The sequence below is a fragment of the Cervus elaphus genome, chromosome 3, assembly GCF_910594005.1.
Source record: "Cervus elaphus chromosome 3, mCerEla1.1, whole genome shotgun sequence".
Taxonomy (NCBI): Eukaryota; Metazoa; Chordata; class Mammalia; order Artiodactyla; family Cervidae; genus Cervus; species Cervus elaphus.
Window position 1 is genome coordinate 11,586,004 of NC_057817.1, and position 23,065 is coordinate 11,609,068.

General features: G+C 39.9%; 1 protein-coding gene across 3 annotated transcripts in view; it reads right to left on the reverse strand.

Annotated features, from left to right (window-relative positions):
- Nucleotides 1–23,065, reverse strand: part of LIN7A (lin-7 homolog A, crumbs cell polarity complex component) — a 158,719-nt gene that overhangs the window by 37,953 nt on the left and 97,701 nt on the right. For 2 of the 3 annotated variants that reach the window (XM_043880393.1, XM_043880408.1), the window contains exons 3-4: nt 17,314–17,385; nt 14,569–14,778 (exon numbers count right to left, since the gene is read on the reverse strand). In XM_043880393.1, coding sequence (XP_043736328.1) covers nt 14,569–14,778; nt 17,314–17,385 — 282 coding nt within the window. The remainder of the gene's footprint in view (nt 1–14,568; nt 14,779–17,313; nt 17,386–23,065) is intronic. The other variant, XM_043880399.1, reaches the window with a different exon arrangement.

A 23,065-nucleotide genomic window follows, 5' to 3' on the forward strand; every position in this document is an offset into this window, starting at 1 on the left:
TTTGTGGAATCCCCTGCGTGCTGTGATTTGGGAGAAGTCCATTCTATTCACATACACCATACAGTGTATAATGTATGCAATTTAGATTTTAATGGTGCAGCTAATATTTGGTTTTTATCAGTCTCCAGGAAATTGTACCAGTTTAGTTTAAGGAAATGGTTCTCAGCTAGGCATGATCTGACCGATCTAAGGAGAGCTGGCAATGTCTGAGACTCTTTCAATGGTCCCCACTGGAAAGCGGAGTGTGGCCAAGGGTGCTGCCAAACATCCTACAATAGACAGCACAGCCTCTCTAACAAAGACTTACCCAGTTTAAAACCTCAACTGTTCAAAGGCTGAGAAACTCTGATTAAGACAAATTTAGAGAAGACTTTACAGAGTAGAATTTAAAAAAATAAATAAAGTTTTCTACTTTAAAATGCTGCCAGTTTGCTAAAACTCAGTTACTGCATTTAAAATTACCCATGGCCTAAAACCTATGTCCTTCTCCAAAACCAGATGGCTCATTCTATTTTGTACACTTTCACACTGATGACCCACAGACACTACAGTTTGCTGAGTACTGGGCTTCTCACTTTCTTACCTGAAACATTTTTTTTTTTTTTAAATTGCCAAGTCACCAGAACACATTTTGGATCATCACCAAGTGGAAAGGTACTCTTGGGCCTGGAAATGCAGTTTTCCTTACATCTGTCCTTGATGACTGTGGGCTCCTGCCTCTGATTGAGGCCACCGAGAGCTCCGGCTGAGACATCTTTCCTCCTGTATAGCCAGGAGGCAGGATCCACGCCAGAAACCTGGGACTTTCTTGGTAATTCCCTCCCCTTCATCTCTCATGTCCAGTCAACCGCCAGGTCTTGTGTATAGTACCATTGTCTTCAAAATAGTTTTCAAATCTCTTCCTTTCTCTTTACCCTTTTTATTTCCTCACAAGACCGTCATCACATCTCTCCCAAACTCATAGGTGTTCCCTACTTGATCTCCTCACGTCCAGTTTTTCTCCACTCCTTCACATACTCCTACAGTCACATGCTGGCAGTTGCCAGAACAATTATCTCAATGCAAATAAAAGCATGTGATGCTGGCCATTTTCTACAACCTTCAAATGATAAGTCCAGGCTCTTTATTGTGGCTTATGGGGCACACGACAACAGAGGCCTAGCCCATCCCTCCAAGACCAATCCCACACACTGTGCCTTACTCTTTAACTGCAAACATCATGTTGTCCCTTATATGTTTGTACGTATGTTTTCTCCTCTTCCTGGATTAACCCTCCATCAACCTACTCGCTCTGACATTTCTGTCGATAACTACTCTTTATCCTTTTAAGATTCTATTTGTATATTATCTCCTCTACAAAGCCAGAAGGTGTTGTTTTGTTTTCAGGAAGTCTGAACTATCAGCCAACACTGTCCATGTTATCCAGTGACAGTGACTAGCTGCAACTGTGATGGGGCATCTCCTCTCTGGACGGCCACAGCTCCCCCTTGGTCATCCCCGTCTATGTACATAATCTCCTCTTGGTCCTCACCGTAGTTACATCTTTCACTTTTACTTCTACTTCAAGGAAGCCAAATGTACTCTTACAAAACCAAGTCTACTACAGCACCATGCTCCCTTGGCTTTCAGAGGTAGAAGCTCAGTGACTGTCTAGAAGCCTCAAGTTTTCTAATGTCACAGTTTACTAAATTTCTGAATACGGACTAACTGCTGCATAATGGCGATGAGCTCAGAACAAAAAAGTGAGTTGAGATGCTGGTGCTGGGTGATGAACTAGGCTGATGCTAGGAGATCAGATCTTGTGTATACCAATCATACAAAGATTTAAATTCCTGTTCCATCAAAAACATAACTGCAACATATGCAGACTCTAACTCCAGGATGTAAAAGTCTCAAGCCTTGCCTCATATTCGAAGTTACATTCTTAAATCTTAAGCTACCGTATATTTGCATAGTTGCTGGTGATGCCAGGCACACCTACGAATAGAAACAAGATTTCTGAGAAGCCTTTAGATGCCACTGAAGAGCTACAATGTAATCTACATTTCAGAGTAAAGTCAACAGTAATAAAATTACCAGCTGATGATTCTGCCTCCATGAGAGAAGAGAGAGCAAGCCAAGGAGGGAAGGCTTACAGTTCAATATGACACGCATTGCAAGTTTATTAAAACTGTCCACACCCCATGACTGAACTTAGAAAGGTGTGGTTCTGGTACCATAACTTCTAAGACTCTCTCACTGAGTTTCCCATTTCTGAGACTCAGCAACTAACATCTGACTTAAAGTTCAGGCATCTTACATGAACCTGTCGGTAACCACATATAGTGTGATTACTCATGCAGTGTTATTTGATTCCCATCTCTATCAGTGTCTTCTCTCTTTGAGTACAAGAGAAGAAAGTTCTTATTTCTTTAAGAACCAAGTTCTTGTTTCTTCGAGAACAAGAGAAGATCAAAATCCATTCTAGAAAACTGTACAAACTCTGAGATTAACTTGGTTTGAATTTTATTGGACAGACCTATGGAGCTGTGGCTATATTAAAAATTTTCCAACTTTGCTTTAGGCTGGTACTAGTAGTCTCCAGGCCAATATTTAGTTAAGTGAGAAGAATGGTCCTTCTCAGGCAAGCTGGGCTTAAATCGAATCATAAAGAACAGCTTTTAGGCAACAGAAACTGGCTTCTCCAATAATGGTTAAAATGATAACTGATAATTGGGTTTAGTGAGCTCCATAAAGAATAAATGATGCCAGAAAGTGACCTAGCACAAAACTTGAAGGCAAACCCTGTATTCCTTCACAGGGAGCTGCCTGCTTCTCAGCCAACAGAAGAATGATCCTTGCTCGGCTTACATTTTCTGCTTTTGTAAATTAAGACTTTGCTGCCACAAAAGATATGAAGACAGGGGATTTTATGAAAAGGTTGCTTAATAATAATATACAGCAATAATGTTTTATTTTTGTGGGAAGAGAAAGTCATACATTTTTGCCAGTGCTATATTTATCAATTCCCTTTTATATTCATTAGGAAAGGTAGTTAGGACAGGTGTCATTACATCAGTTTTGCTGATGTAAGGACACCTAAAATCTCAATGACTTGCCAATAATCAACAGCACACAAGTGGGAGCCAACTGCCTCTGAAATTAGAATATTTAGTGGGAGACTTTTATTGTCTCTTGAAAATAAATAGAGAGCAGAGGAAATCACTTAGTCTGAGCTAAAAGTTTAAATCTACATGCAGGCAAAATTGTAAGATAGGAAGGAGACTATTACCTCCTTCCAGAAAAGAAATTTACATTAACAGTTAATAATAACTAATAGTTAGCAGCTACTGAATTTATAAAAGTTTTCTGCCACAGTGGCAGATACTTTCATATGCTTTCTTTTATATAACCTTCAGATCAGTCATGTGAGAAAGGTTTTATTATCTGTTTTACAGATGATGAAATAAGAGTCCCTAAATTGTAAATAGTCATATTATAGTTAGACTAACCTCAAGCTCTTCAGAAACTGTAAGAACTTGAGCTGTAACGGCATTTGAAATTTTGAAAATATCAATTGTCAATAAGCCTTTCTAATTTTCATTAAAAGTAGAAATAGAAAGAAGATGACTTCTAAAGTTATCAGATGCTAGACCTTATTCAGGTGGTTTAAGGGTTTAGAAAGAAAATTTCAATATAGAAAAAATAATACTACTATACTAAAACAGAAAATGTATAATACATTTCATTTTGTAGTGACTAGCCATAGTTGTTGCTGCTCAGTCTGTAAGTCATGTCTCTGCAACCACATGGACTGTAGCAGGACCAGCCACAGTAGGTATCAGAAACTCTTGGCACATGACCAGATTTTAGGATTGATTGACAACACAGAGATTCCTATTGCCCTTAAAATAAAACATAACCTTTCTGGTAGCACCTCTAGGAATCTGACCTGTCTGGCTCCCACCTCTCCTCAGCTTCTTTTGTCCGGCTCTCCATGACCCACCCCCCCCGCTCTTCTTTCAGCCAAGGCTGAGACCACCTGGGACCCCTTGCTGCAGTGCTCGCAAATGGACAAATGTCTCCTCCAGCAACAAAGTACAGAGAAACTATAAAGGACGAAAAATAACTGTGTGCGTGAACAACTGGGGCAGATTATGGACAACAAGATAAAAAAAGATCCAAAAGACACTGCCTCTTTTGAAGAGCCAGGAGCAAAACCAAGGTGTTGGGAGCTAAAACAGGGTACCTGTTTTTACATGAACCCTACACTCAACATCACAAAAACAGGTGGGCAAGCCACCTGATCCATCCCTCTGGCCTGACCCCTACCCTCACCTTATATACGGAACTGGCTTCACCCCCGGCCCCAGGGGAGTGAGCGAGGGAACCTGTTACTTGTTTTCATACCCACCACCCACTGCTGCAGCGAAGGCCCCAGTGAAGGCTTTCTTGGATTTCTTCTCTGGCTTCTTATCAATCTGTAGTAAGGAAGGCCAAGAATCCCGGTTGGTAACAATCCTTCATGAAAGTCACGGGCTTTCTTACCTAGATCACGTCACCCCAGCTCTTATGATGATGACTGACTCTTCCTCGCCCTTTTTGTTTTTAGTCAGTAAGTCGTGTCCGACTCTTTGCAACCCCATGGACTACAGCCCTCCAGGATGGTCTGTCCATGGGATTTCCCAGGCAAGAATACTGGAGTGGGTTGCCATTTCCTCCTCCAGGGAATCTTTCTCAACCCAGGGATCAAACCTGCGTCTCCTGAATTGGCAAGCAGATTCTTTACCTGAGCCAGCTGGGAAGCCCCTTCCTCGCCTTCAGTCTCAGCCTAGATGTCTCCTCTAGAAGCGGCCATTCCTAACACTATCAAAAGGGGCTCCTCTTAGTCTCTCACATGGCACCTGTTTTCCTCTCCTCTTCCCCCTTTAACACTTCTTACAGTATTTCATTAGGAGGCAGTGTTAAACTCTGAAGTATAAATTTGTGGGTTTTTTGTGTATTTCCCCACCCCTTTTGCTTCCTTCGGCCCACACCTAGGGAACAAACAGAACTCAAAACTAGCTGAGGCAGAAGGAGAGGGCTGCATTTTCCCCCATTATCTAAAGGCTAGGTGAAGGCTGGGGTTGGGGTAAGGAGGAAGAGAAGGAGGACAAGCTTCACTGACTGTATAGGCAGAAGTAAAAGGAGAAAAGTCCTCAAAGTGGGAGGGGGAAAAGAAAGTTGCATTGTCAGAACCAGGAGTAGGGTGGAAAATACTCAGCACATACTATCCAGAGAGTAGAAAAACCAGTGTGCTTATGGGCTGTGGACAACTGATCCCTTTCGATGGTCCTGGAAACTCCCAAGTCTTCTGAATTTAGAATAACGGTTTTCCATGACCAAGTCTTACTCACTGGAACTTGTAAACGTTGCCTTGTATGGAAAAAGGTCTTTGCCGATGTGATTAACTGAAGAATCTTGATCTTGAGATAAGGAGAGTATCCTGCCTTATTTAAAAGCTAAGACACTTTAGTCCTGAAGGACTCTGCAACCCTATGGACTGTACCTCCTCTGTCCATGGGATTCTCCAGGCAAGAATACTGGAGTGGGTTGCTGAGCCCGAGTCCAGGGGATCTTCCCAACCCAGGGACTGAACCCACATCTCTTATGTTTCCTGCTCTGGCAGATGGGTTCTTTACCACTAGCACCACCTGGGAAGCCAGGGAAGCTTCCACACAGAAGTTACAAGAAGAGAACTGTCTACCAGAGCCTCTGGAGGGAGTCCAGCCCTGGCTGACAGCCTGGTGTGGGGTCATTCAAGCTGACTTCTAACTTCCAGTCTCCAGAACTGTGAGAGAATAAATTCTATCAATTAAACCATCAAGTATATGGTAATTTGTCATAGCAGCCATAAGAAACTAATACACACATGGAACAAAAATCTCATTCCTATGAGCAGCATGGAACTGACCTGAATCTCTGAGGGAATTTGCTTTATGCTAGGATAACTGGTGGCTATGTCCACAGTTCATATACCTTTATATGTATACAGGCATATCTCAGAAATACCAAGGTAAATACCTCCTTTTCCAAAATGCTATTATTTTTAGGAACGGTTCTCCACTTTTTAAAAGTCAAAGCCCTTTATAAGAAACGGAAAAGCAATACTCATCCCAACCAAAACTGCTTATGCAAACCTATACAAGTGAAGAAACCTTGATCTTTTCTATACCATACAGGAAACCACTAGTCTTTAAAGGACTGAGAGGTTAGCTGACCCCTACGTTAGGATGAATGAAACCAGACGGCCCAGATTACACTCTCCAGCTGTACCATTCAGTTGGCTGTGCGACCTTGGGCCAGTCACCTGATCTCTCTCTTCCTCAGTTCCCTCATTTATGAGAGCACTTACCACAAAAGATCATCATGAGGAAACAATTAACTCAATATGTAAAGTGCTTAGAATGTTGCCTGGAGGTAAATATATATGGAGCTTTGACTATGTACATAGGTGCTGTTCCAAAGGGGCTTCCCTGATGGCTCAGTCGTGAAGATGCCTGCCAAAAGGGGATGCGAGTTCGACCCCGGGGTCAGGGAGATCCCCTGGAGAAGGAGACGGGAACCCACTCCAGTTTTCTTGCCTGAGAGTCCCCATGGACAGAGGAGCCTGGCAGACCATGGTCCATGGGGTCGCAAAGAGGGGGACACGACTGAGCACACAGGCGTGCTGCGCTAAGACTGCAGAGAAGGCAATCAACAGAAGTGACTGCTGTCAGTGGGGCATGCGTTTCAGTGCAGAGCTTAAATGTGCAGAGAAGTCTTATGGTGTATTTCACAGTAATTTAAAAAAAATCTTTGTATTTTCTCTTTGTCCAGATAATAGATAAATAAGATTTAATATAGATTTCCCATGTGGACTCCAGAGTTTCACAAAGCTCAAATCTAGAGAGTTCTAACCTTTGTTTCATCCTCATTCCACATCTGACCGCCTTTCTGCGTAAATAATTCAGGCAATGAGTACTCACCCTACCTATGAGTACTTCACCCTTGGCAGAAGTATTTATAAAATGGGAGAAAAGCCAGGTTCCAGGAAAACAATCTATTCTGTTCCATCCCTCAACTTTTACTCATTCATTTGTTATGCTTAAAAATCAATTAGCACTGTTCATAGACTGTATCAACAGCTTTATTTAGTATTAACTACAGAGCTGGGCAAATTTAACTGCCATTTCCCCACCAATGATGCTTAAAAACAATGCCTGGATTTCAGGAGCTAATGAAGGTCTCCTTTTCACTATGACATAGATTCAAATTTCTTGTGCTTTTATTTTCTCTTTCTAACCTCTGCCTCCCTGTTCCCCACCTGCCTTCTCCCCCGTCAGTATAGGAGGCTATCATACTGATTCTTTTGGACCTTCTCCCTTTTAAAATATTACTATGAAATAATTATTAAGTCAGACGCAGTTGAAAAGAAGTGTACAAGGAGACCCTGTGGACCCTTTAGCCAGCTTTCCTCAATAAACATCTTGTAAAGAAACAACTGATTTTTTTAGTATTAAAATCAGGGCATTGACAGGCACAATCCTGGAGCTTACTCAGATTTCATTGGGATTTACTTTTTCAGTAACCAATTATTACACTTGGTAAGCATCAGTTATGTTAATACGAAAGGCTGAAATTCACTTTTTATGCATGTATTTGGTATGGGCTTGGGGGTGCAAAGGTGTATCCATTTCTCTGTGTCTACCTGTGGGTGTGTGTGCATGTGCGTATGTGTAAAAGAGAAAGAGAGAGAGAGAAACAAGCTCTGGCCCTATCCATTCACAAGACTTTTTTGAGGAACAGATGAGAGAATCTTAGGTAAATACTGTTCATAAATTGTAAAGTACTAAATTAAAAAACAATTATATTGTATTCCATGCCTAATACTTCCGTTTAAGATAAATTTCCCATTAGTAAGGTACACAGAGCGCCTCCTTACACGTACGAGGAGAGTGTGTGTGTTTGCGTGTGTGTAGGGGTTTACAGGAGTCTGAGCAAAATACCATCTGGAAACACAGAGTCACAGAGTTAGAAGGGACCTTGGGGTCAACTGTTGTAGCCCTCTATATTGTACACATAATTTGAAATATTCTTGCCAGCTGGTCTTCTAATCTTTGATTAAAACTTCAAAACTTCAAAATCAAAGTTTAATCTTTGATTAAAACTTCATATTGTGACTTGTGATTCCGTCTTTTTCACAATAAGCCCTTCCTAAAATCTGCCTTCCCTGTGGCTTTCCCCCACTGGCCTTGGCTCTGCCATCTGCTGCCTCACACAGTGGCGGACACGTGAAGGCAGTCATCGCTCCCCTGAGTCTCTTCTCTGTCCTAAACAAGCATTCTTCCTGTACAAGACTGCTTGACTCGGGACAAGCTTCTTGTTCTTCGCAAAGTTGGAATCAGGATGAGAGCGCAGTGGGGTGTGAGCTGAACAGTATGTTCAGAGCTGAACCAATCTCTTCTTCCTTCCATGTTTATACATATTTGCATTAATGGCCCCTATAATCACATTTTCCCCCCTTAACTTGCTTCAGATTTCTCTTGAAATCAATTGAAACCCCCCACACATTTTTTTTCTTCAGGGTTTTTTTTTTTTTTTTCCTTCAGGTTTTGATATTTAGCCATTCCTTCCTGATTCTGCCTAATTTTGATTTTCCCTGCCTGATTCCCTGGTGATTCAGACTGTAAACAGTCTGCCTGCAAGGCAGGAGACCCGGGTTCAGTCCCTGGGTTGGGAAGAGCCCCTGGAAATGGCTACCCACTCCAGCATTCTTGCCTGGAGAATTCCATGGAGAGAGAAGCCTAGTGGGCTACAGTCCATGGGAAAGAATTGGACACAACTGAGCTACTAACATACTTCCTGATTCTGCACATAGGTAGAATGTTTGGCAAATGGGCAGGAATTCACATAGATTCTTATTAAATTTAGCTTATTGTACCATTCCATTGGCATTTTTTTTCCTTTTCATATATCCAGACCCAATCACTAAATGTATTTACTGTTCCTGCTGGCTCCACACTGGCTGCAACCTTTATATACGGCCCTTTAGTTCTTTCTTGATATTGCTGATGATACATTTGGGTATAAAAGAGTGAAAAGGAGATCATTAGAAAGCTATAAATTCTAACTGTAACATTTTGACTTCCTGTTAACTTTAAGCTTTAACTGAGTATTTCAGTTCTAAGTTTTTATTGAGGGTTGACCTAAGAAGTAGCCATGCGCAAAAGGCCTTGGCATTTTCTATAAAATTGTATTAGGTAATTCAATATCTCATTTGTAAAAATCCCAGGGGAAATTTCTCCTGGAGCTCAGGGACAGAAAAAAAAAGTCTCTACCAATGATGGCTGAGCTGGTATGAGTCTCCTGTTTTGATTTCTAAGACAATGAAAGAAAAAAATATTACTTGCTCTATTGCTCTATCTTTTGAAAATTTCTATTTATTGATTTTTTTCCCTTTCTATGCCATGACGTGCCATGTTAGTAATTCTTCATTAACATATTTTACTTTTTACCAGATATCATGATTAAAAAAAAAGTAGTCGTTCAATCACGTCCAACTCTCGCAACCCCTTGGGCTGTAGCCTACCAGGTTCCTCTGTCTATGGAATTCTCTAGGTGAGAACAGTAGAGTGGGTGGCCAGATCAAACCCAGGTCTCCTGCACTTTGGGAGGATCCTTTACTATCTGAGCCACCAGAGAAGCCCAGATAATCATGATATATCCCTTCTAAATGCAGGTAGAGCATACATGTAAACATACATAATCAAGACATCTTGTCAGGTATCTTTTCAGATGTTTAAAAGTCCATGCAACAATTTCCTTACTTTTTAAGTAGGACAGTAGGAAACTTTCCCCAGAAGACTTGTACTACTTGACTTCAGCCCTTCAAATCACTCTTACAAAATTTGTTCTCAGTTTAGGATGGTATGTTCTGAAAATATTCCGTATTAATTTTCCCAAATGGTACTTTACTTTAAAGTGTAAACTGGATCATTTGCTAACATGTTCTCTTTTGTGGTCCTTCCATTACAGAACAATTTTTTTTTTTTCATTAAATACTGCTATCTGCTTGGAATTATTTATATTGAGAAGACGTGTGGATTCAGTGTTAGCAGCCCAGGGTTATTGCCTTGGATTAACTACTTTGACTGCCAACTGGAAACCCACTAGGTCATGAAATTTCTCATTTACAGGATGAAAACTACCTTTTGATGAATACCTGATAAATACAAGGTGCTGTTAAAATGTATATAACTTACCTTTAGGTACTTTAAAATAGGTAGTTTACAATACATAGTTTGATTTTATAGATATGCAATATTTTACATTACAAATTGAGAAGCCTAAATCAGTCTAGGTGGTCAGCAAACATTACATCAGAAAGGTATGACTCCAGAGGCTGGTCGCACTACAAAAGCCTTTGTTATACCCATCTTAAGGATGTTTTGTTTATTAGCAACAGTTTGTCAGAAACGGATTCTTACTGGCAAAATTAGTGACTTATGAACTAGCATGATAAATGGAAGTTAATCAACAAAATTAAAGGTTTTAAATGTAAGTGGAATACTAAAGATACTGGAGATATTTCCCACCTTTGCATGACCAGGTTGCAAAAATCTTAAGGAGACTCACAGCTTGCACCAAAGGATTAGCGGCGCAAGTTTGATCACTAAAGCTTCTTATTTCCAACTGCCAGTTTAAAAGAATTTCTGGTTGTCTGATGCTGACTATAACAAAACTCTTGGCTCTGGAATGTTATTTCATCTGCCTCAAATAAACCCTTTTTTCAAGGTAATGTTTGGAACATCTGAATGGACCAAGAACTAGGATGTTATCAAACTTAACAGAAGAGGTTGTATGAGTCTATTATGCCTTTTTGCTAATAAATGTTTGCTAAAATAAGCTTTTATGGACAACAGACTTTGCTTTAAAACTTACATAACTAGCATTAGCAATATCATAGGGGGACTGCTAACTCTCTTCAAGTTCCTTCACTAACCACACTTACACACTTCATTTGTGTGTAACAAATTATCACAGGATAGTTCTCAACAGACATTTTGCCTCATTTTAATTTTCATTCAACCTCTTAAAATTAGTCCCTGCTCACCTTATTCAGATTAGGAAATTCAGTTTAGGGCTTATTAATCCATTAAATAAATCCTTTTCTACTGACTGGAAAAGGTCAGTCTTCATCCCAGTTCCCAAGGAGGGTAGTACTTGAATGTTCTAACCATCGGACAATTACACTTACCTCCCATGCTAGTAAGGTCATGCTTAGAATCTTGTGTGCTAGGCTTCAGCATTACATGAACCAAGAACTTCCAGATGCCCAAGCTGGGTTTCGAAATGGCAGAAAAACCAGAGATCAAATTGCCAACATTTGTTGGATCACAGAAAAACCAAGGGAATTCCAGAAAAACATCTACCTCTGTTTCATCGACTATGCTGAAGCCTTTGACTGTGGATCATAACAAACTGCGGAAAGCTCTTAACGAGAGGGGAATACCAGACCACCTTACCTATCTCCTGAGAAACCTGTATGTGAGTTAAGAAGCAACAGCTGGAGCTCTGTATGGAACAGCTAACTGGCTCAGGACCGAGAAAGGGGTATGAGAGGGCTGCCTGCTGTCACCCTATTTAACCTATACATTGAGCTTCCCTGGTGCCTCAGATGGTAAAGAATCTGTCTGCAGTATGGGACACCTGGGTTCAATCCCTGGGTTGCGAATACCCCCTGGAGAAGGGAATGACAATCCACTCCACTATTCTCGACTGGAGGATTCCATGAACACAGGAGCCTGGCGGGCTCCGGGGTTGTGGAGAGTTGGACACGACTGAGCGACCAGCACACACTGGGCACGTCATGAGCAGTGCTGGGCCGGATGAGTCACAAGCCGGAATCAAGACGGGCAGGAGAAACGTCAGCAACCTCAGCTATGCAGATCACAGCACTCTGACGGCACAAAGCGAAGAGGAACTAAAGAGCCTCTTGATGAGGGTGAAGGAGGAGAGGGAAAGAGCTGGCTTAAAACTAAATGAGAGGGAGATGGGAGGGGGGATCGGGATGGGGAATAAGTGTAAATCTATGGCTGATTCATATCAATGTATGACAAAACCCACTGAAATGTTGTGAAGTAATTAGCCTCCAACTAATAAAAAAATTAAAAAAAAAAATTTAAAAAAAAAAAAAAAAACTAAATGTTAACAAAACTTAAGATCATGGCATCCGGCCCCATTACGTCATGGCAAATAGCAGGGGAAAAGGTAGAAGTAGTGACAGATTTCCGATTCTTGGGCTCTAAAATCACTGCGGATGGTGACTGCAGCCATGAAGTTAGAATACAACTGCTTCTCGGCAGGAAAGCTACAACAAACTTAGACAGTGTGCTCTGTATAGTCAAGGCTATGGTCTTCCCAGGAGTAATGTAAGGTTGTGAGAGCTGGACTGGAAAGAAGGCAGAGTGCCATAGAATTGATGATTTCAAACTGGGATGACTCCCGAGGGTTCCAAGGATATCAAGGATATCAAACCAGTCAATCTTAAGGTAAATCAACCCTGAATATTCATTGGAAGGACTGACGCTGAAGATGAAGCTCCAGTATTTTGGTTACCTGATGCAAACAGCCAACTCGTTGGAAAAGTCCCTGATGCTGGGAAAGATTGAAAGCAGGAGAAGAGGATGTCAGAGAATGAGGTGGCTGGATGGCAGCACCGATGCAATGGACATGAACCTGGGTAAACTCTGGGAGATGGTGAGGGCCAGGGAGGCCTGGCGTGGTGCAGTCCATGGGGTCTCAAAGAGTTGGACATGACTGGGTGACTGAACAACAACAATCTATTAAATCCATGGATACTGAGTGGTAGAGTCTGACGTGTCTGATTCCACTGCTTCAGTTCTGCCCACAGTCTGCCAGATAAAGTCTCAGATCATTGCACGGAATGGCGAAGTGATTATTAAATGCCAACAGCTCTGTTCCCTACAAATGTATGGGTTAAACGAAGGTTCTTTTGCCCTTTTGACAGACAGCTTAAATAAAGTCAACTAAATATTGATTTAATATAAATTTCCTGTGGCTTTACATAAATACACTTACTATGAATATATTTTTGGTTCTTTTAAAAATATATATACTCTTCCTTTGATCTACTCAATACATTCAGAGAAATCATAAATTCACACAGTGAGGCACAGATTACTTTGTGACACAATTGCATGACCTAGCTTTAGAGTCCTCCCCTAGAAAACTTGACTATGGAATTATCAGTTGAAACATGCTTTGAAAAAGTGCTAGTTATCTAAAGGTCAATAAAAAGCTCATCTTAAAGCATTGTTGCATAGAAAAAAGTAAATGAAATGGTAATTTTAGAATTGGAATGCTGAAGTGATATAAAATATTCATGGATTGGTGATTTTGATGTACATGAGAGATCAGCAGAGTTGAATAATTTGGGGTTCCATAAAACTACTAGTCAGGCCAAAAAAATTCAAGATATAAATACAGAAGAATTTATTTCATGGCTATAAACAAAATATCACCTTTCAAATGCATTTATTTTGGATATTATGTCCTTAGCAGAAATCACTATGACCACAAAGAACACAAATCTAATTTATTTTTTTAAACCTTAAGTTCTTAGAAGACAGATCCCAGGTGAAAAGAAAGGTAAGTTTTGATATGTTTCTATTCATACTTCTGAAATTTTTGCTTTTGGGTTATTATTTTTTATTTAAGTAGAAGTTATAAGGGAAGAATTATTCATTTCACATGATACCATCTCATCAACAACTCATTATTACATGTGGAGGTAATGGCATCCAAAGAATATGAGACTGTAAAAAAATATATGTTCATACTTTTAACTTCATGTGAAAACTAAGATAAATATAATGGATACTCGCTCTTTTTTTTTTTGGGAAAGGGGCTAATATATTTTTATTTCGCTGTAGCTGTTTACTTGGCTTAAAGAATTACCTGTGCATTAGTCTTTTCCATGTGTGTTATTATTATACATATTAAAGCCAGCCTTCCTCTATAATGAAAGTGAAAAATAGGGTAAAAGTTCTAGCTTTGTTTTTTAAATGTGTATATTTGCTTACAGTAACTTTGAATAACTCAATGGACATGAATTTGAGCAAATTCATTCGTATCTCTGATGAAGGAAAGGGGAGTCTGCTGTGCTGCAGTCCATGGGGTTGCAGAGTCAGACACAACTCAGCGACTGAGTAACAACAAACTTTGAATAAAAGTGACTTGAAATTATGTTCTTTTAAGTATTAATTCAATTAGAGTATTATGTGGAGAAAATTCTACTAGCTGGAATAATATCTTGGGATGATTTTCCCAGGAGGTCCTCTTTATTATCCCTGAACAAGACAAAATGAGACATCAAAGCTATAAAATTATCTCTTTTGTAGGTTTGATATCCATCAATGCTTAGGAAGTTGTTTGGACACAAAATAAAGACTTGCTCTAGGATTTCGATACTGATTCAATAACAGCGGTGGGGGGAGGGGAGGATGTACTTAGAGTGAAAAACCTCTGATTATGTTATGAACATACCACTCCATTCACTGACAGCAGCTGGTCTCCTCTCTTGAGGCCTCCGTGTCTTTCAGCCACCCCTCCAGGAATGATGCGAGAGATATAAATGGGAGAATTTTGCTCCTTTCCTCCCATCACGTTAAAACCAAGGCCTTCATCTGTCTTTGGCAGTTCGACTACCCGAGGGTGGGAATGGCCTTCACTAGCTGCAAAAGCTGCAACTGTAGCCTGAAAGAAAAGATGATCATTTGGTGATAAAACGAGGGAAATAAGGCTATTCACACGATTTGCAGTGCGCAGACCAGGCAACTCCTCCTATTTTATAGCATTCTCCTGTGAAAGAAAGAATACAAAAGGGAGGGGGCTTTCTTCATTTAGATGTCCTTTATTTCCTTTCTCTGGTAAAGCTCAGCCCAACTATTTCCACCTTTCTACATCTTACCCATTATGATAAAGTTTTCCCTTTTTCATAAAAATCTTTCCCAGAGACCTTGGTTAGATGCAATTCCTCCTATCCTTGGATTCCAAATAGCTTTGGTGCATATAATACCTACATACAGTACATAAACTATAATTATTGCATATTACGTGTGGATCACCAGCACCTTAAGGGCTGAGATTGTGGCTTCCACTTTTTTGTATTACACAGTCTAACCGGGTGTTTGTGCATGCATGAAGTAGCTTCAATTGTGTCTGACTCTGTGACCCTATGGTCACACATGGGGCCACACATGGGGTTCTCTAGGCAAGAATACTGGAATGGATTGCTGTGCCCTCCTCCAGAGGATCTTCCTGATCCAGGGATCGAACCTGCATCCCTTACATTTCCTGAATTGGTGGCCAGGTCCTTTACCACTAGCGACACCTGATAAATATTCATAAATATTTACTCAATACACCACGTATATATACACACACACATATATATATACACACATATATGTTTCTATATGCATACATATATATACATATACATGTACCCTGATGAATACATCTAGAATTTTGCTATTGCGAAACCACTGGCTTAGCAAATTTAGTTCCTTTTTCCCTAAATTGAAAATGCCTAAAAGAAAAAAAAGCTAAAACAAAATAATAGATTCAAACAGATTATAATATTTCACATCAGTATTCCATATTATTATGAGAGGTCCTCTTATCTGGCACAGGTTTTTCCCCCCTATATTTAAAATTAATATTTCAACTACTCTAGCAATGTAGGTAAAATGAGAAGCCCATGGTTTTACACCTAGATGTACAAAATGCAATTTAATATGGACATAAGTTTATTTTAAAATTCATATATATTAGTTTAAAAAATAAGTTAAAGAAACAACTCACCATTAGTTTTCACCCCCTCCCTTCCATGGAAATAAAGAAAGAATATTGCCTGCTTCTTATTTTCCACCTCCAGTAACCTGCCTTAACCACAGCTGGTTAGATGTCTTTTATAAAGTGATTTACTCAACACTGAAAATACTGATTCCCAACAACTGTACGTTCCTTTTCACACACAGCATTAACACATCAACTTAGCATTATGTTACTGTCTGCATTTAGTGAAAGATAGTGAATGAAATGGAAATAATGGCTTATTTTTAGCTACATGCATTTGCTCATGCAAACCTTGTTGTCATGCATAGATTTTAATGGCTGACATGGATGCAATGCAGACAGCCCAGAAACAACCAGAAAATATTGTGCTATTGCAACATTATGCTGCTATCCTGCTGTTCTACATGAATAAGAAATGAGAATGGTAAAATACTACATAATTCACTTTCCCCTTAATTAAACCATGTAGGGATCATTTTTCTGTGTGTGTTTCACTTCAGTACAAGCAAAGCATGATGTAATGATAATAATACCCTTTTTGTGCCTGGGTTAAAAAAAATGTAAAAAAAAAAACAAAAAAAATAGTCACAAGTCTACAGTGTTCAGTTACAGAATGAAAACTTAAAAGTCAGGAGAAAAACCAAGTAAGAGGTGATGTAACACAAAAGAATTAAATGGAAAATTCTGATTATTTTCAACAGTTATTTCTTATATATTATTAGAAACAGAAAAGCTTTTAAAAAGCAAATGTGTATCTACTATAACATTTCTGCACTTATAAAATAAGAACTGCACTAGTGATTTTAGGTTAAAACTGTTATTTCCTATGGCCTATTTTCCATATAATCTCACGATCCTACTGTTGTAACATTTTCATTCGTAGGGTCTCTGCAATCTCTGGATTGGAGTTTTTCAAGAGCAAATGTAGCCTCTACCATAATAGCTGACAAGCCTTCCCTTTAGGTCAATATTGTATTCGTTCAGCTGCGCTGCTGAGTAGTACATGGGAAAATCCTGCACCAGTGGGTATCAGGTGAGTTCTTGCCATGTCTAGCTTGAGTCAAACCTTTAGACTTGTGCAAATAAATTTCCATGCATTGAATAGTGAACAGGTTCTTTTGGATCAGAAGAATGTGTCAGAAAACCTAGAAGTATTTCCTACGATGAACCAGTAGATTTGCTTGTGCCAAATGAACATTTAGTGAGTTTAATGAAATCATTCTCCTTTCTTAAGCTACAGAAGCAGCAGAAACGTTCAATTTTCCATTAGGATTTTTACCTGGGAAGTAGTACTGGTTCTAGACTCTGGGCTGCCACTGATGTCTAAATTCTCTTACAGTGTACACACGAGAAAACCTGAAACACACACGCGCACAATCAATTACTAGATCACTGGGGTTACGTCTGTTTCTAAAGCTGCTCAAGTCTTACCTTTGCTGTGGCCCTGGCGCGGAATTCGGGACAGCCATTAACAGTTATCGTTTCATGCATGTATTGATACACCTAAAATGTGCACATAAAAAAAGAATGCGTAAGAACATTAAGAATATCAATTCTTTCATTGCAGATAGGACAATAAATTTTCATTGTTAAAACACAAGTTCCCTATCACAAAGTGAAATAGGTCTGGATCAATTATCCTGATGATTTGATCCAAAAGTTCCTCCTATTTTTTTTTTGGATGGGGTGGAGGAAATTGCTGTAGAAAAGAGAAGGCAATCACTTTTATTCAGAAGTTTTAAATTTGGCATCCTTGTTTATCAAGTAATAAAACTTTTATATCTGGTTTTATTTTAAAAAAACCCTTTAGTAAAAATTTTTATCATTATTTACAGTTCTATCTCTCAAATATGTAATAAAAATGATGTATATAGTTATTTCCTGAATCTAGGTGATACTTTAAAAATAGTTTTCAAAATTAATATTCCACAACACTGAGATTACAATATCTTTTCCTTGAACACTGGAAGGTATGCATGTTGGAATGTGTTACTGATACATATCCATAATTTGTAACTACAGAGATTCAGGAGCAAATACAAGTAAAGTAAAAGAATCTCAGAAGTGATATACAGAACAACATATCAACCACAGGTTCATGTTAACATTGAGGTGAAACGGAGAGAATGGAGGCGTAAAATCTGAGTCTACAGTGACTCAGTTATAGTAAGCACATAGGTTTTGCTGACTAATGGACCTGTGTTTGAGCCTTTTAATACAATTTGGGAACTATGAGGTCTTGGTTGAACCACTTTACCACTTTGATTCTTTTTGTCCATCTGAAATGTGAGTAAATAAGAATAATTATTTAGTATGGTTCCTTTCATCTGAAATAACACTCTCAGAACGCCAACCCCAACAGGTACCTCTTAGAAAGAACATATTATTACTAAGTATGATTCTAGACACAACTATAGAGATTTTTGAAACATAACAGAAATACTGTTTTTCCTCTAAACTACCAGGGATGGGGCTAGGAAATCAGTCGCTAAAATATATTGCTTAATTTTAAATAAACGGAACTGTAGAAGATGACTTTTAAAGGATAGTTTGAAGAAGATGTTTTGAAAAATAACATGATTAAATATGCTTGTTATACGCTCATTTTGAAGATTTAAATAATAAATCTTCCCATGGTGGGAACTGTTCATGCATGCCACATCAAGCCTCTCATTTAGGTTGCTAAAGTAAGAGTCCTGTCTTTCTCTTACTCCCAGCTTAGGTCTCTTCCTGGATTCAGTGTCCTCAAAGTGGCACCTCCCTCTTCCCATGGTGGTTCAGACAGTAAAGAATCTGCCTGCAAAGCAGGAGACCCGAGTTTAATCCCTGGGTCAGGAAGATCCCCTGGAGAAGGAAATGGCAACCCACTCCAGTATTATCGCCTGGCAAATCCCATGGACAGAGGAGCCTGGCAGGCTACAGTACATGGAGTCGTAAAGTGTTGGATATGACTGAGCGACTAAGCCCAACACAGCAAAGCACAAAGGTAAAAGTCCATTTGGCATTATACTGGAGCATATTTCAGGAGTGACCTGGAAGCTACATCAATAAAAGATAAAATCGGAAAATTTAAATTGAAGATTTTTTTTCCTTTCTATTAATCTTACTTTATATGCTTAAGTTAAAAGTTATTAAGGTCAATTTAAAAGTTGATCAATTCATCCATCCAATAACCATTCATTGAGTGTCTGGGACTAATTTCCCAACATTTTTTTATTGGCTCATTTCTCAAATACATTTGGTTGAAAATCCCCACGAGTGCTGATTCATCTTCCCCAGGTAGCATATTTAAGGAGGAGAAAGACAAAGTAGTCTGGACTAGAAAGGCAGAAGGACTACTTAGAATCTACCTTTTATCTTGTACTTCCACTAAATAACCAGTTTATCCAATTTCTGTAGGAAGTCTAAACAGGGAAGAGCACAGTTTTCTGAAAAGCATTTTGTGGAACTGGGATCTGTTCATTCAAATTCTTCAGATTATCAAAAATAGCTGCTATACATGCTTCCATGCTACCTCCGAGACGGTACATCGTTTTGTTTCATAGAAATAGCCCTTCCACAAATGTCGCTTATTTGCTCTTACAGCCTATTTAAGAGAAGATTTTCTCTAGCCTGTTTCACTTGTTAAAACTCTCTCAAATTTGACCCCTTTGCTCCATCCTGACTCACTATCTGTTGCTCAAAGCACTGCATTAATGTCAATTGGGTCTTTCCACCAACAGAGCACTATGGACTTTAGTTATCACCATCAACCAGACCATGCTGCTGCGGTGCTCCTGGCTCGCTGCTGCCCTTATAGTAAAGGCTGCAAAGTCAAATGCTTACAAAAGTCCAGCCAGCAAAACAATGCAGAACCCAGGCTCCTCTCTTTAGTCTTGTTTTCCTACTTCCTTTCCTCCTCTCTGAGCATTAACCAGACACAGCACACCCTCTGAGTTGTTCAGGCCTTTGCACAGGCCGTGTGTTCTGTTTGGAATGCCCTTCCATCAGGAAGACTCTCATTTATCTAAGTTTAACACAATCTACAGATTCAATGCAATTCTTATCAAAATTCCAAAGACATTTTTCATAAAAATAGAACATAATCCTAAAATTTATATGGAACCACAAAAGACCTTGAATAGACAAAGCAATCTTGAAAAAGGAGAACAAAGCTGGAGGCATCACCCGGCTTGTTTTCCAACTGTACTACAAAGCTGTAGTGACCAAAACTGTATGGTGTTGACACAAAACCAGGCATAGATCAATGCAACAGACTGGAGAGCCCAGAATTAAACCTGAGCGTGAATGGTCGATTAATTCATGATAATGGAAATAAGCGTACACAATAGGGAAAGAGCGGTCTTACAGATAAACACTGCCGAGAGAACTGAACAGCCACAGGCAAGAGGATGGAACTAAACACTGATCTTGGACCATACGCACAAACTCATTCAAGGTGGATTAGACACTTGAATGTTAGACCTAAAACCATAAAACTCACAGAGGAAAACAGGTGGTAAGCTGCTTGATAGTGGTCTTAGAGATAATTTTTTGGATCTGACTCTAAAAGCAAAGGTAACAAAAGCAAAAATAAACAAATGAGACGACATCAAATTAAAAAGCTTCTGCACAGCAAGGGAAGCCATCAACGAAATGAAAAAGCAACTTACTGAATGGGAGAAAATATCTGCAAATCACATATCTGATAAGAGGATAATATTCAAAATATACAAACTCACACAACTCAACAGCAAAAACAAAACAATCTAATTTAAAAATGGGCAGGGGATCTGAATAGACAGTTTTCCAGAGAAGACATACAGATGGCCTACAGGCACAGGAAAGGAAGCTCAGCGTCACTAACACATCACTAATCATCAGGGGATGCAAATCAAAACCATGATGAGATATCATCTCACACCTGTTAGAATGGCTATTACGGAAAAGACAAGAAATAGCAAGAGTTGGAGAGGATGTGGAGAACAGAAAGCTGCCCTGCACTGTTGGTGCAATTGTAAAATAGTGTAAAGTGAAAGTGAAGTCGCTCAGTTGTGTCCGACCCTTTGCGATCCCATGGACTGCAGCCTACCAGGCTCCTCTGTCCATGGGATTTTCCAGGCAAGAGCACTGGAGTGGGATGCCATTGGCTTCTCCAGAGGATCTTCCCGGGGATGGAACCTGGGTCTCCCTCACTGTAGGCAGATGCTTTACTGTCTGAGCCGCCAGGGAAGTCCCATTAGTGTAACCACTATGGAAAATATTGCGGAATTTCCTCAAAAAATTAAAAACAGAACTGCATTATGATCCAGTAATTCCATTTCTGAGTATTCACCCAGAGAAAATGAAAACACTGACTCAAAAAGATATACACACACACCATGTTCATTGCAGCATTATTAAGGAGAGCCAAGGTATAGAGACAAACTAGGCAGATATCAATGGATAAACATGCAACGGGATACTATAGCCAAAGAATAAAATCTTGCAATTTGTTATAAAGTAGATGGATCCTGAAGGCATCATGTTATAAAGCAGATGGATCCTGAAGGCATCATGCTAACTAAAATCAGTCAGACAGAGAAACATAAATACCATATGATCTTACTTATATGTGGCATGTAAAAAAACAAACAACCAAAAAAAAAAAAACAAGCAAACAAATAAAACCAAGCTCATAGATATAGAAAACAGATCGGTGGTTGCCAGAGAAGGGGGATGGTGTGGGCAAAAAGGTCCAAACTTCAGTTACAAAATCAGTCCTGGGAATACAGTGGACAGCAAGGTCACTGCAGTTAACAGTACTTGTGTACATATGCCTGCTTAGTCATGTCTGACTTGTTGTGACCCCATGGAGCTATGTATTGGATATTTGAAAGTTGCTAAGACAGCAGATCATAAAAGTCCTCCTCACAAGGAAAAAAAGAAAAAAATTTGTAACTATTCACAGTTATGGATGCTAACTAGACTAACTGTGGTGATTATTTCAGAATGTAGACAAATATTGAATTGCTATGCTGTACATTTGAAACTAATATATGTTAATTATATTTCAATAAAAAAATAAAAGGAGGAAAATTGAAGCGCAAAAGCAAAAAATAATTTTCTAAGAGTCTGAGAGAAATACAAATTAAGAATAATTATCCTTAACACCCCAGTATGAATTGTGAATTTAAAAACGGGCTATACAAGAAGTAGTGTGTATAGATAACTGCACAGGCTCTGAAGGAAACAAACCCTGAGCCACTTATTAATTGTATGATCTTGATCAGTTACTTGATTTCTCTGCAGCTCAATTTTTAATTTGAAAAATGTGCTTGAAGCAGCAACTAACTTGTAGTTCTTCTGTTGTAAAGATTCAATGAGATACGAACTGTCCATAGGATATAGTAAATGCATAAAAAATTAATTACTATTATCACTGTTTAATGTTTCCCAATGTATTTGACCCTGGGAACTTTGAGGAAGAATCTTCTAGGACTAGGAGGCTGTGAACACTTTTAGGAAGAATTGATGAAAGACTGTGGTTCTCCATAATTATTAAGACTGGGAAGGGGGGGAGGAGCCAAGATGGCGGAGGAGTAGGACGGGGAGACCACTTTCTCTCCTACAAATTCATCAAAAGAATAACTGAACGCAGAGCAAACTTCCCAAAACAACTTCGGATCGCTAGCTGAGGTCATCAGGCGCCCAGAAAAGCAGCCCATTGTCTTCGAAAGGAGGTAGGACAAAATATAAAAGATAAAAAGTGAGACAAAAGAGCTAAGGACGGAGATCCATCCCGGGAGCTCTTAGGCGGCATTACTTGGGGTAGGGGCCCGAGTGCCCTGAGGACAATCGGAGGGAACTTCTGTGAGTTGCCAACTTGAACTGTGGGAGACCAAAAGAGAGAGAGTAAATTAACCGGCCCGAACACACTGCCGGCCATTCGCAGAACAAAGAGACCGAGAGGGTCCAGAGAGGAGCTCAGAGGCTGCGGACCGGCCCAGCCCCGCCGGAGGCAGGAGGCAGGGGGGAGGGGAAGGTCGCAGCGAGACACAGGGCGCAGGCACCCGACCGGCGCGGGCGGGGACTGGGGCTGGGGACGCGGAGGGCGGAAGGCGCGCGCGCCCGACTGGCGCCAGCGGAAACTGAGACTGGGTCCGCGGAAGGGAGGGGGCGCGCCACACCTGGGGATAGTGCGCCCATCAAGCCCCTGGCTGCC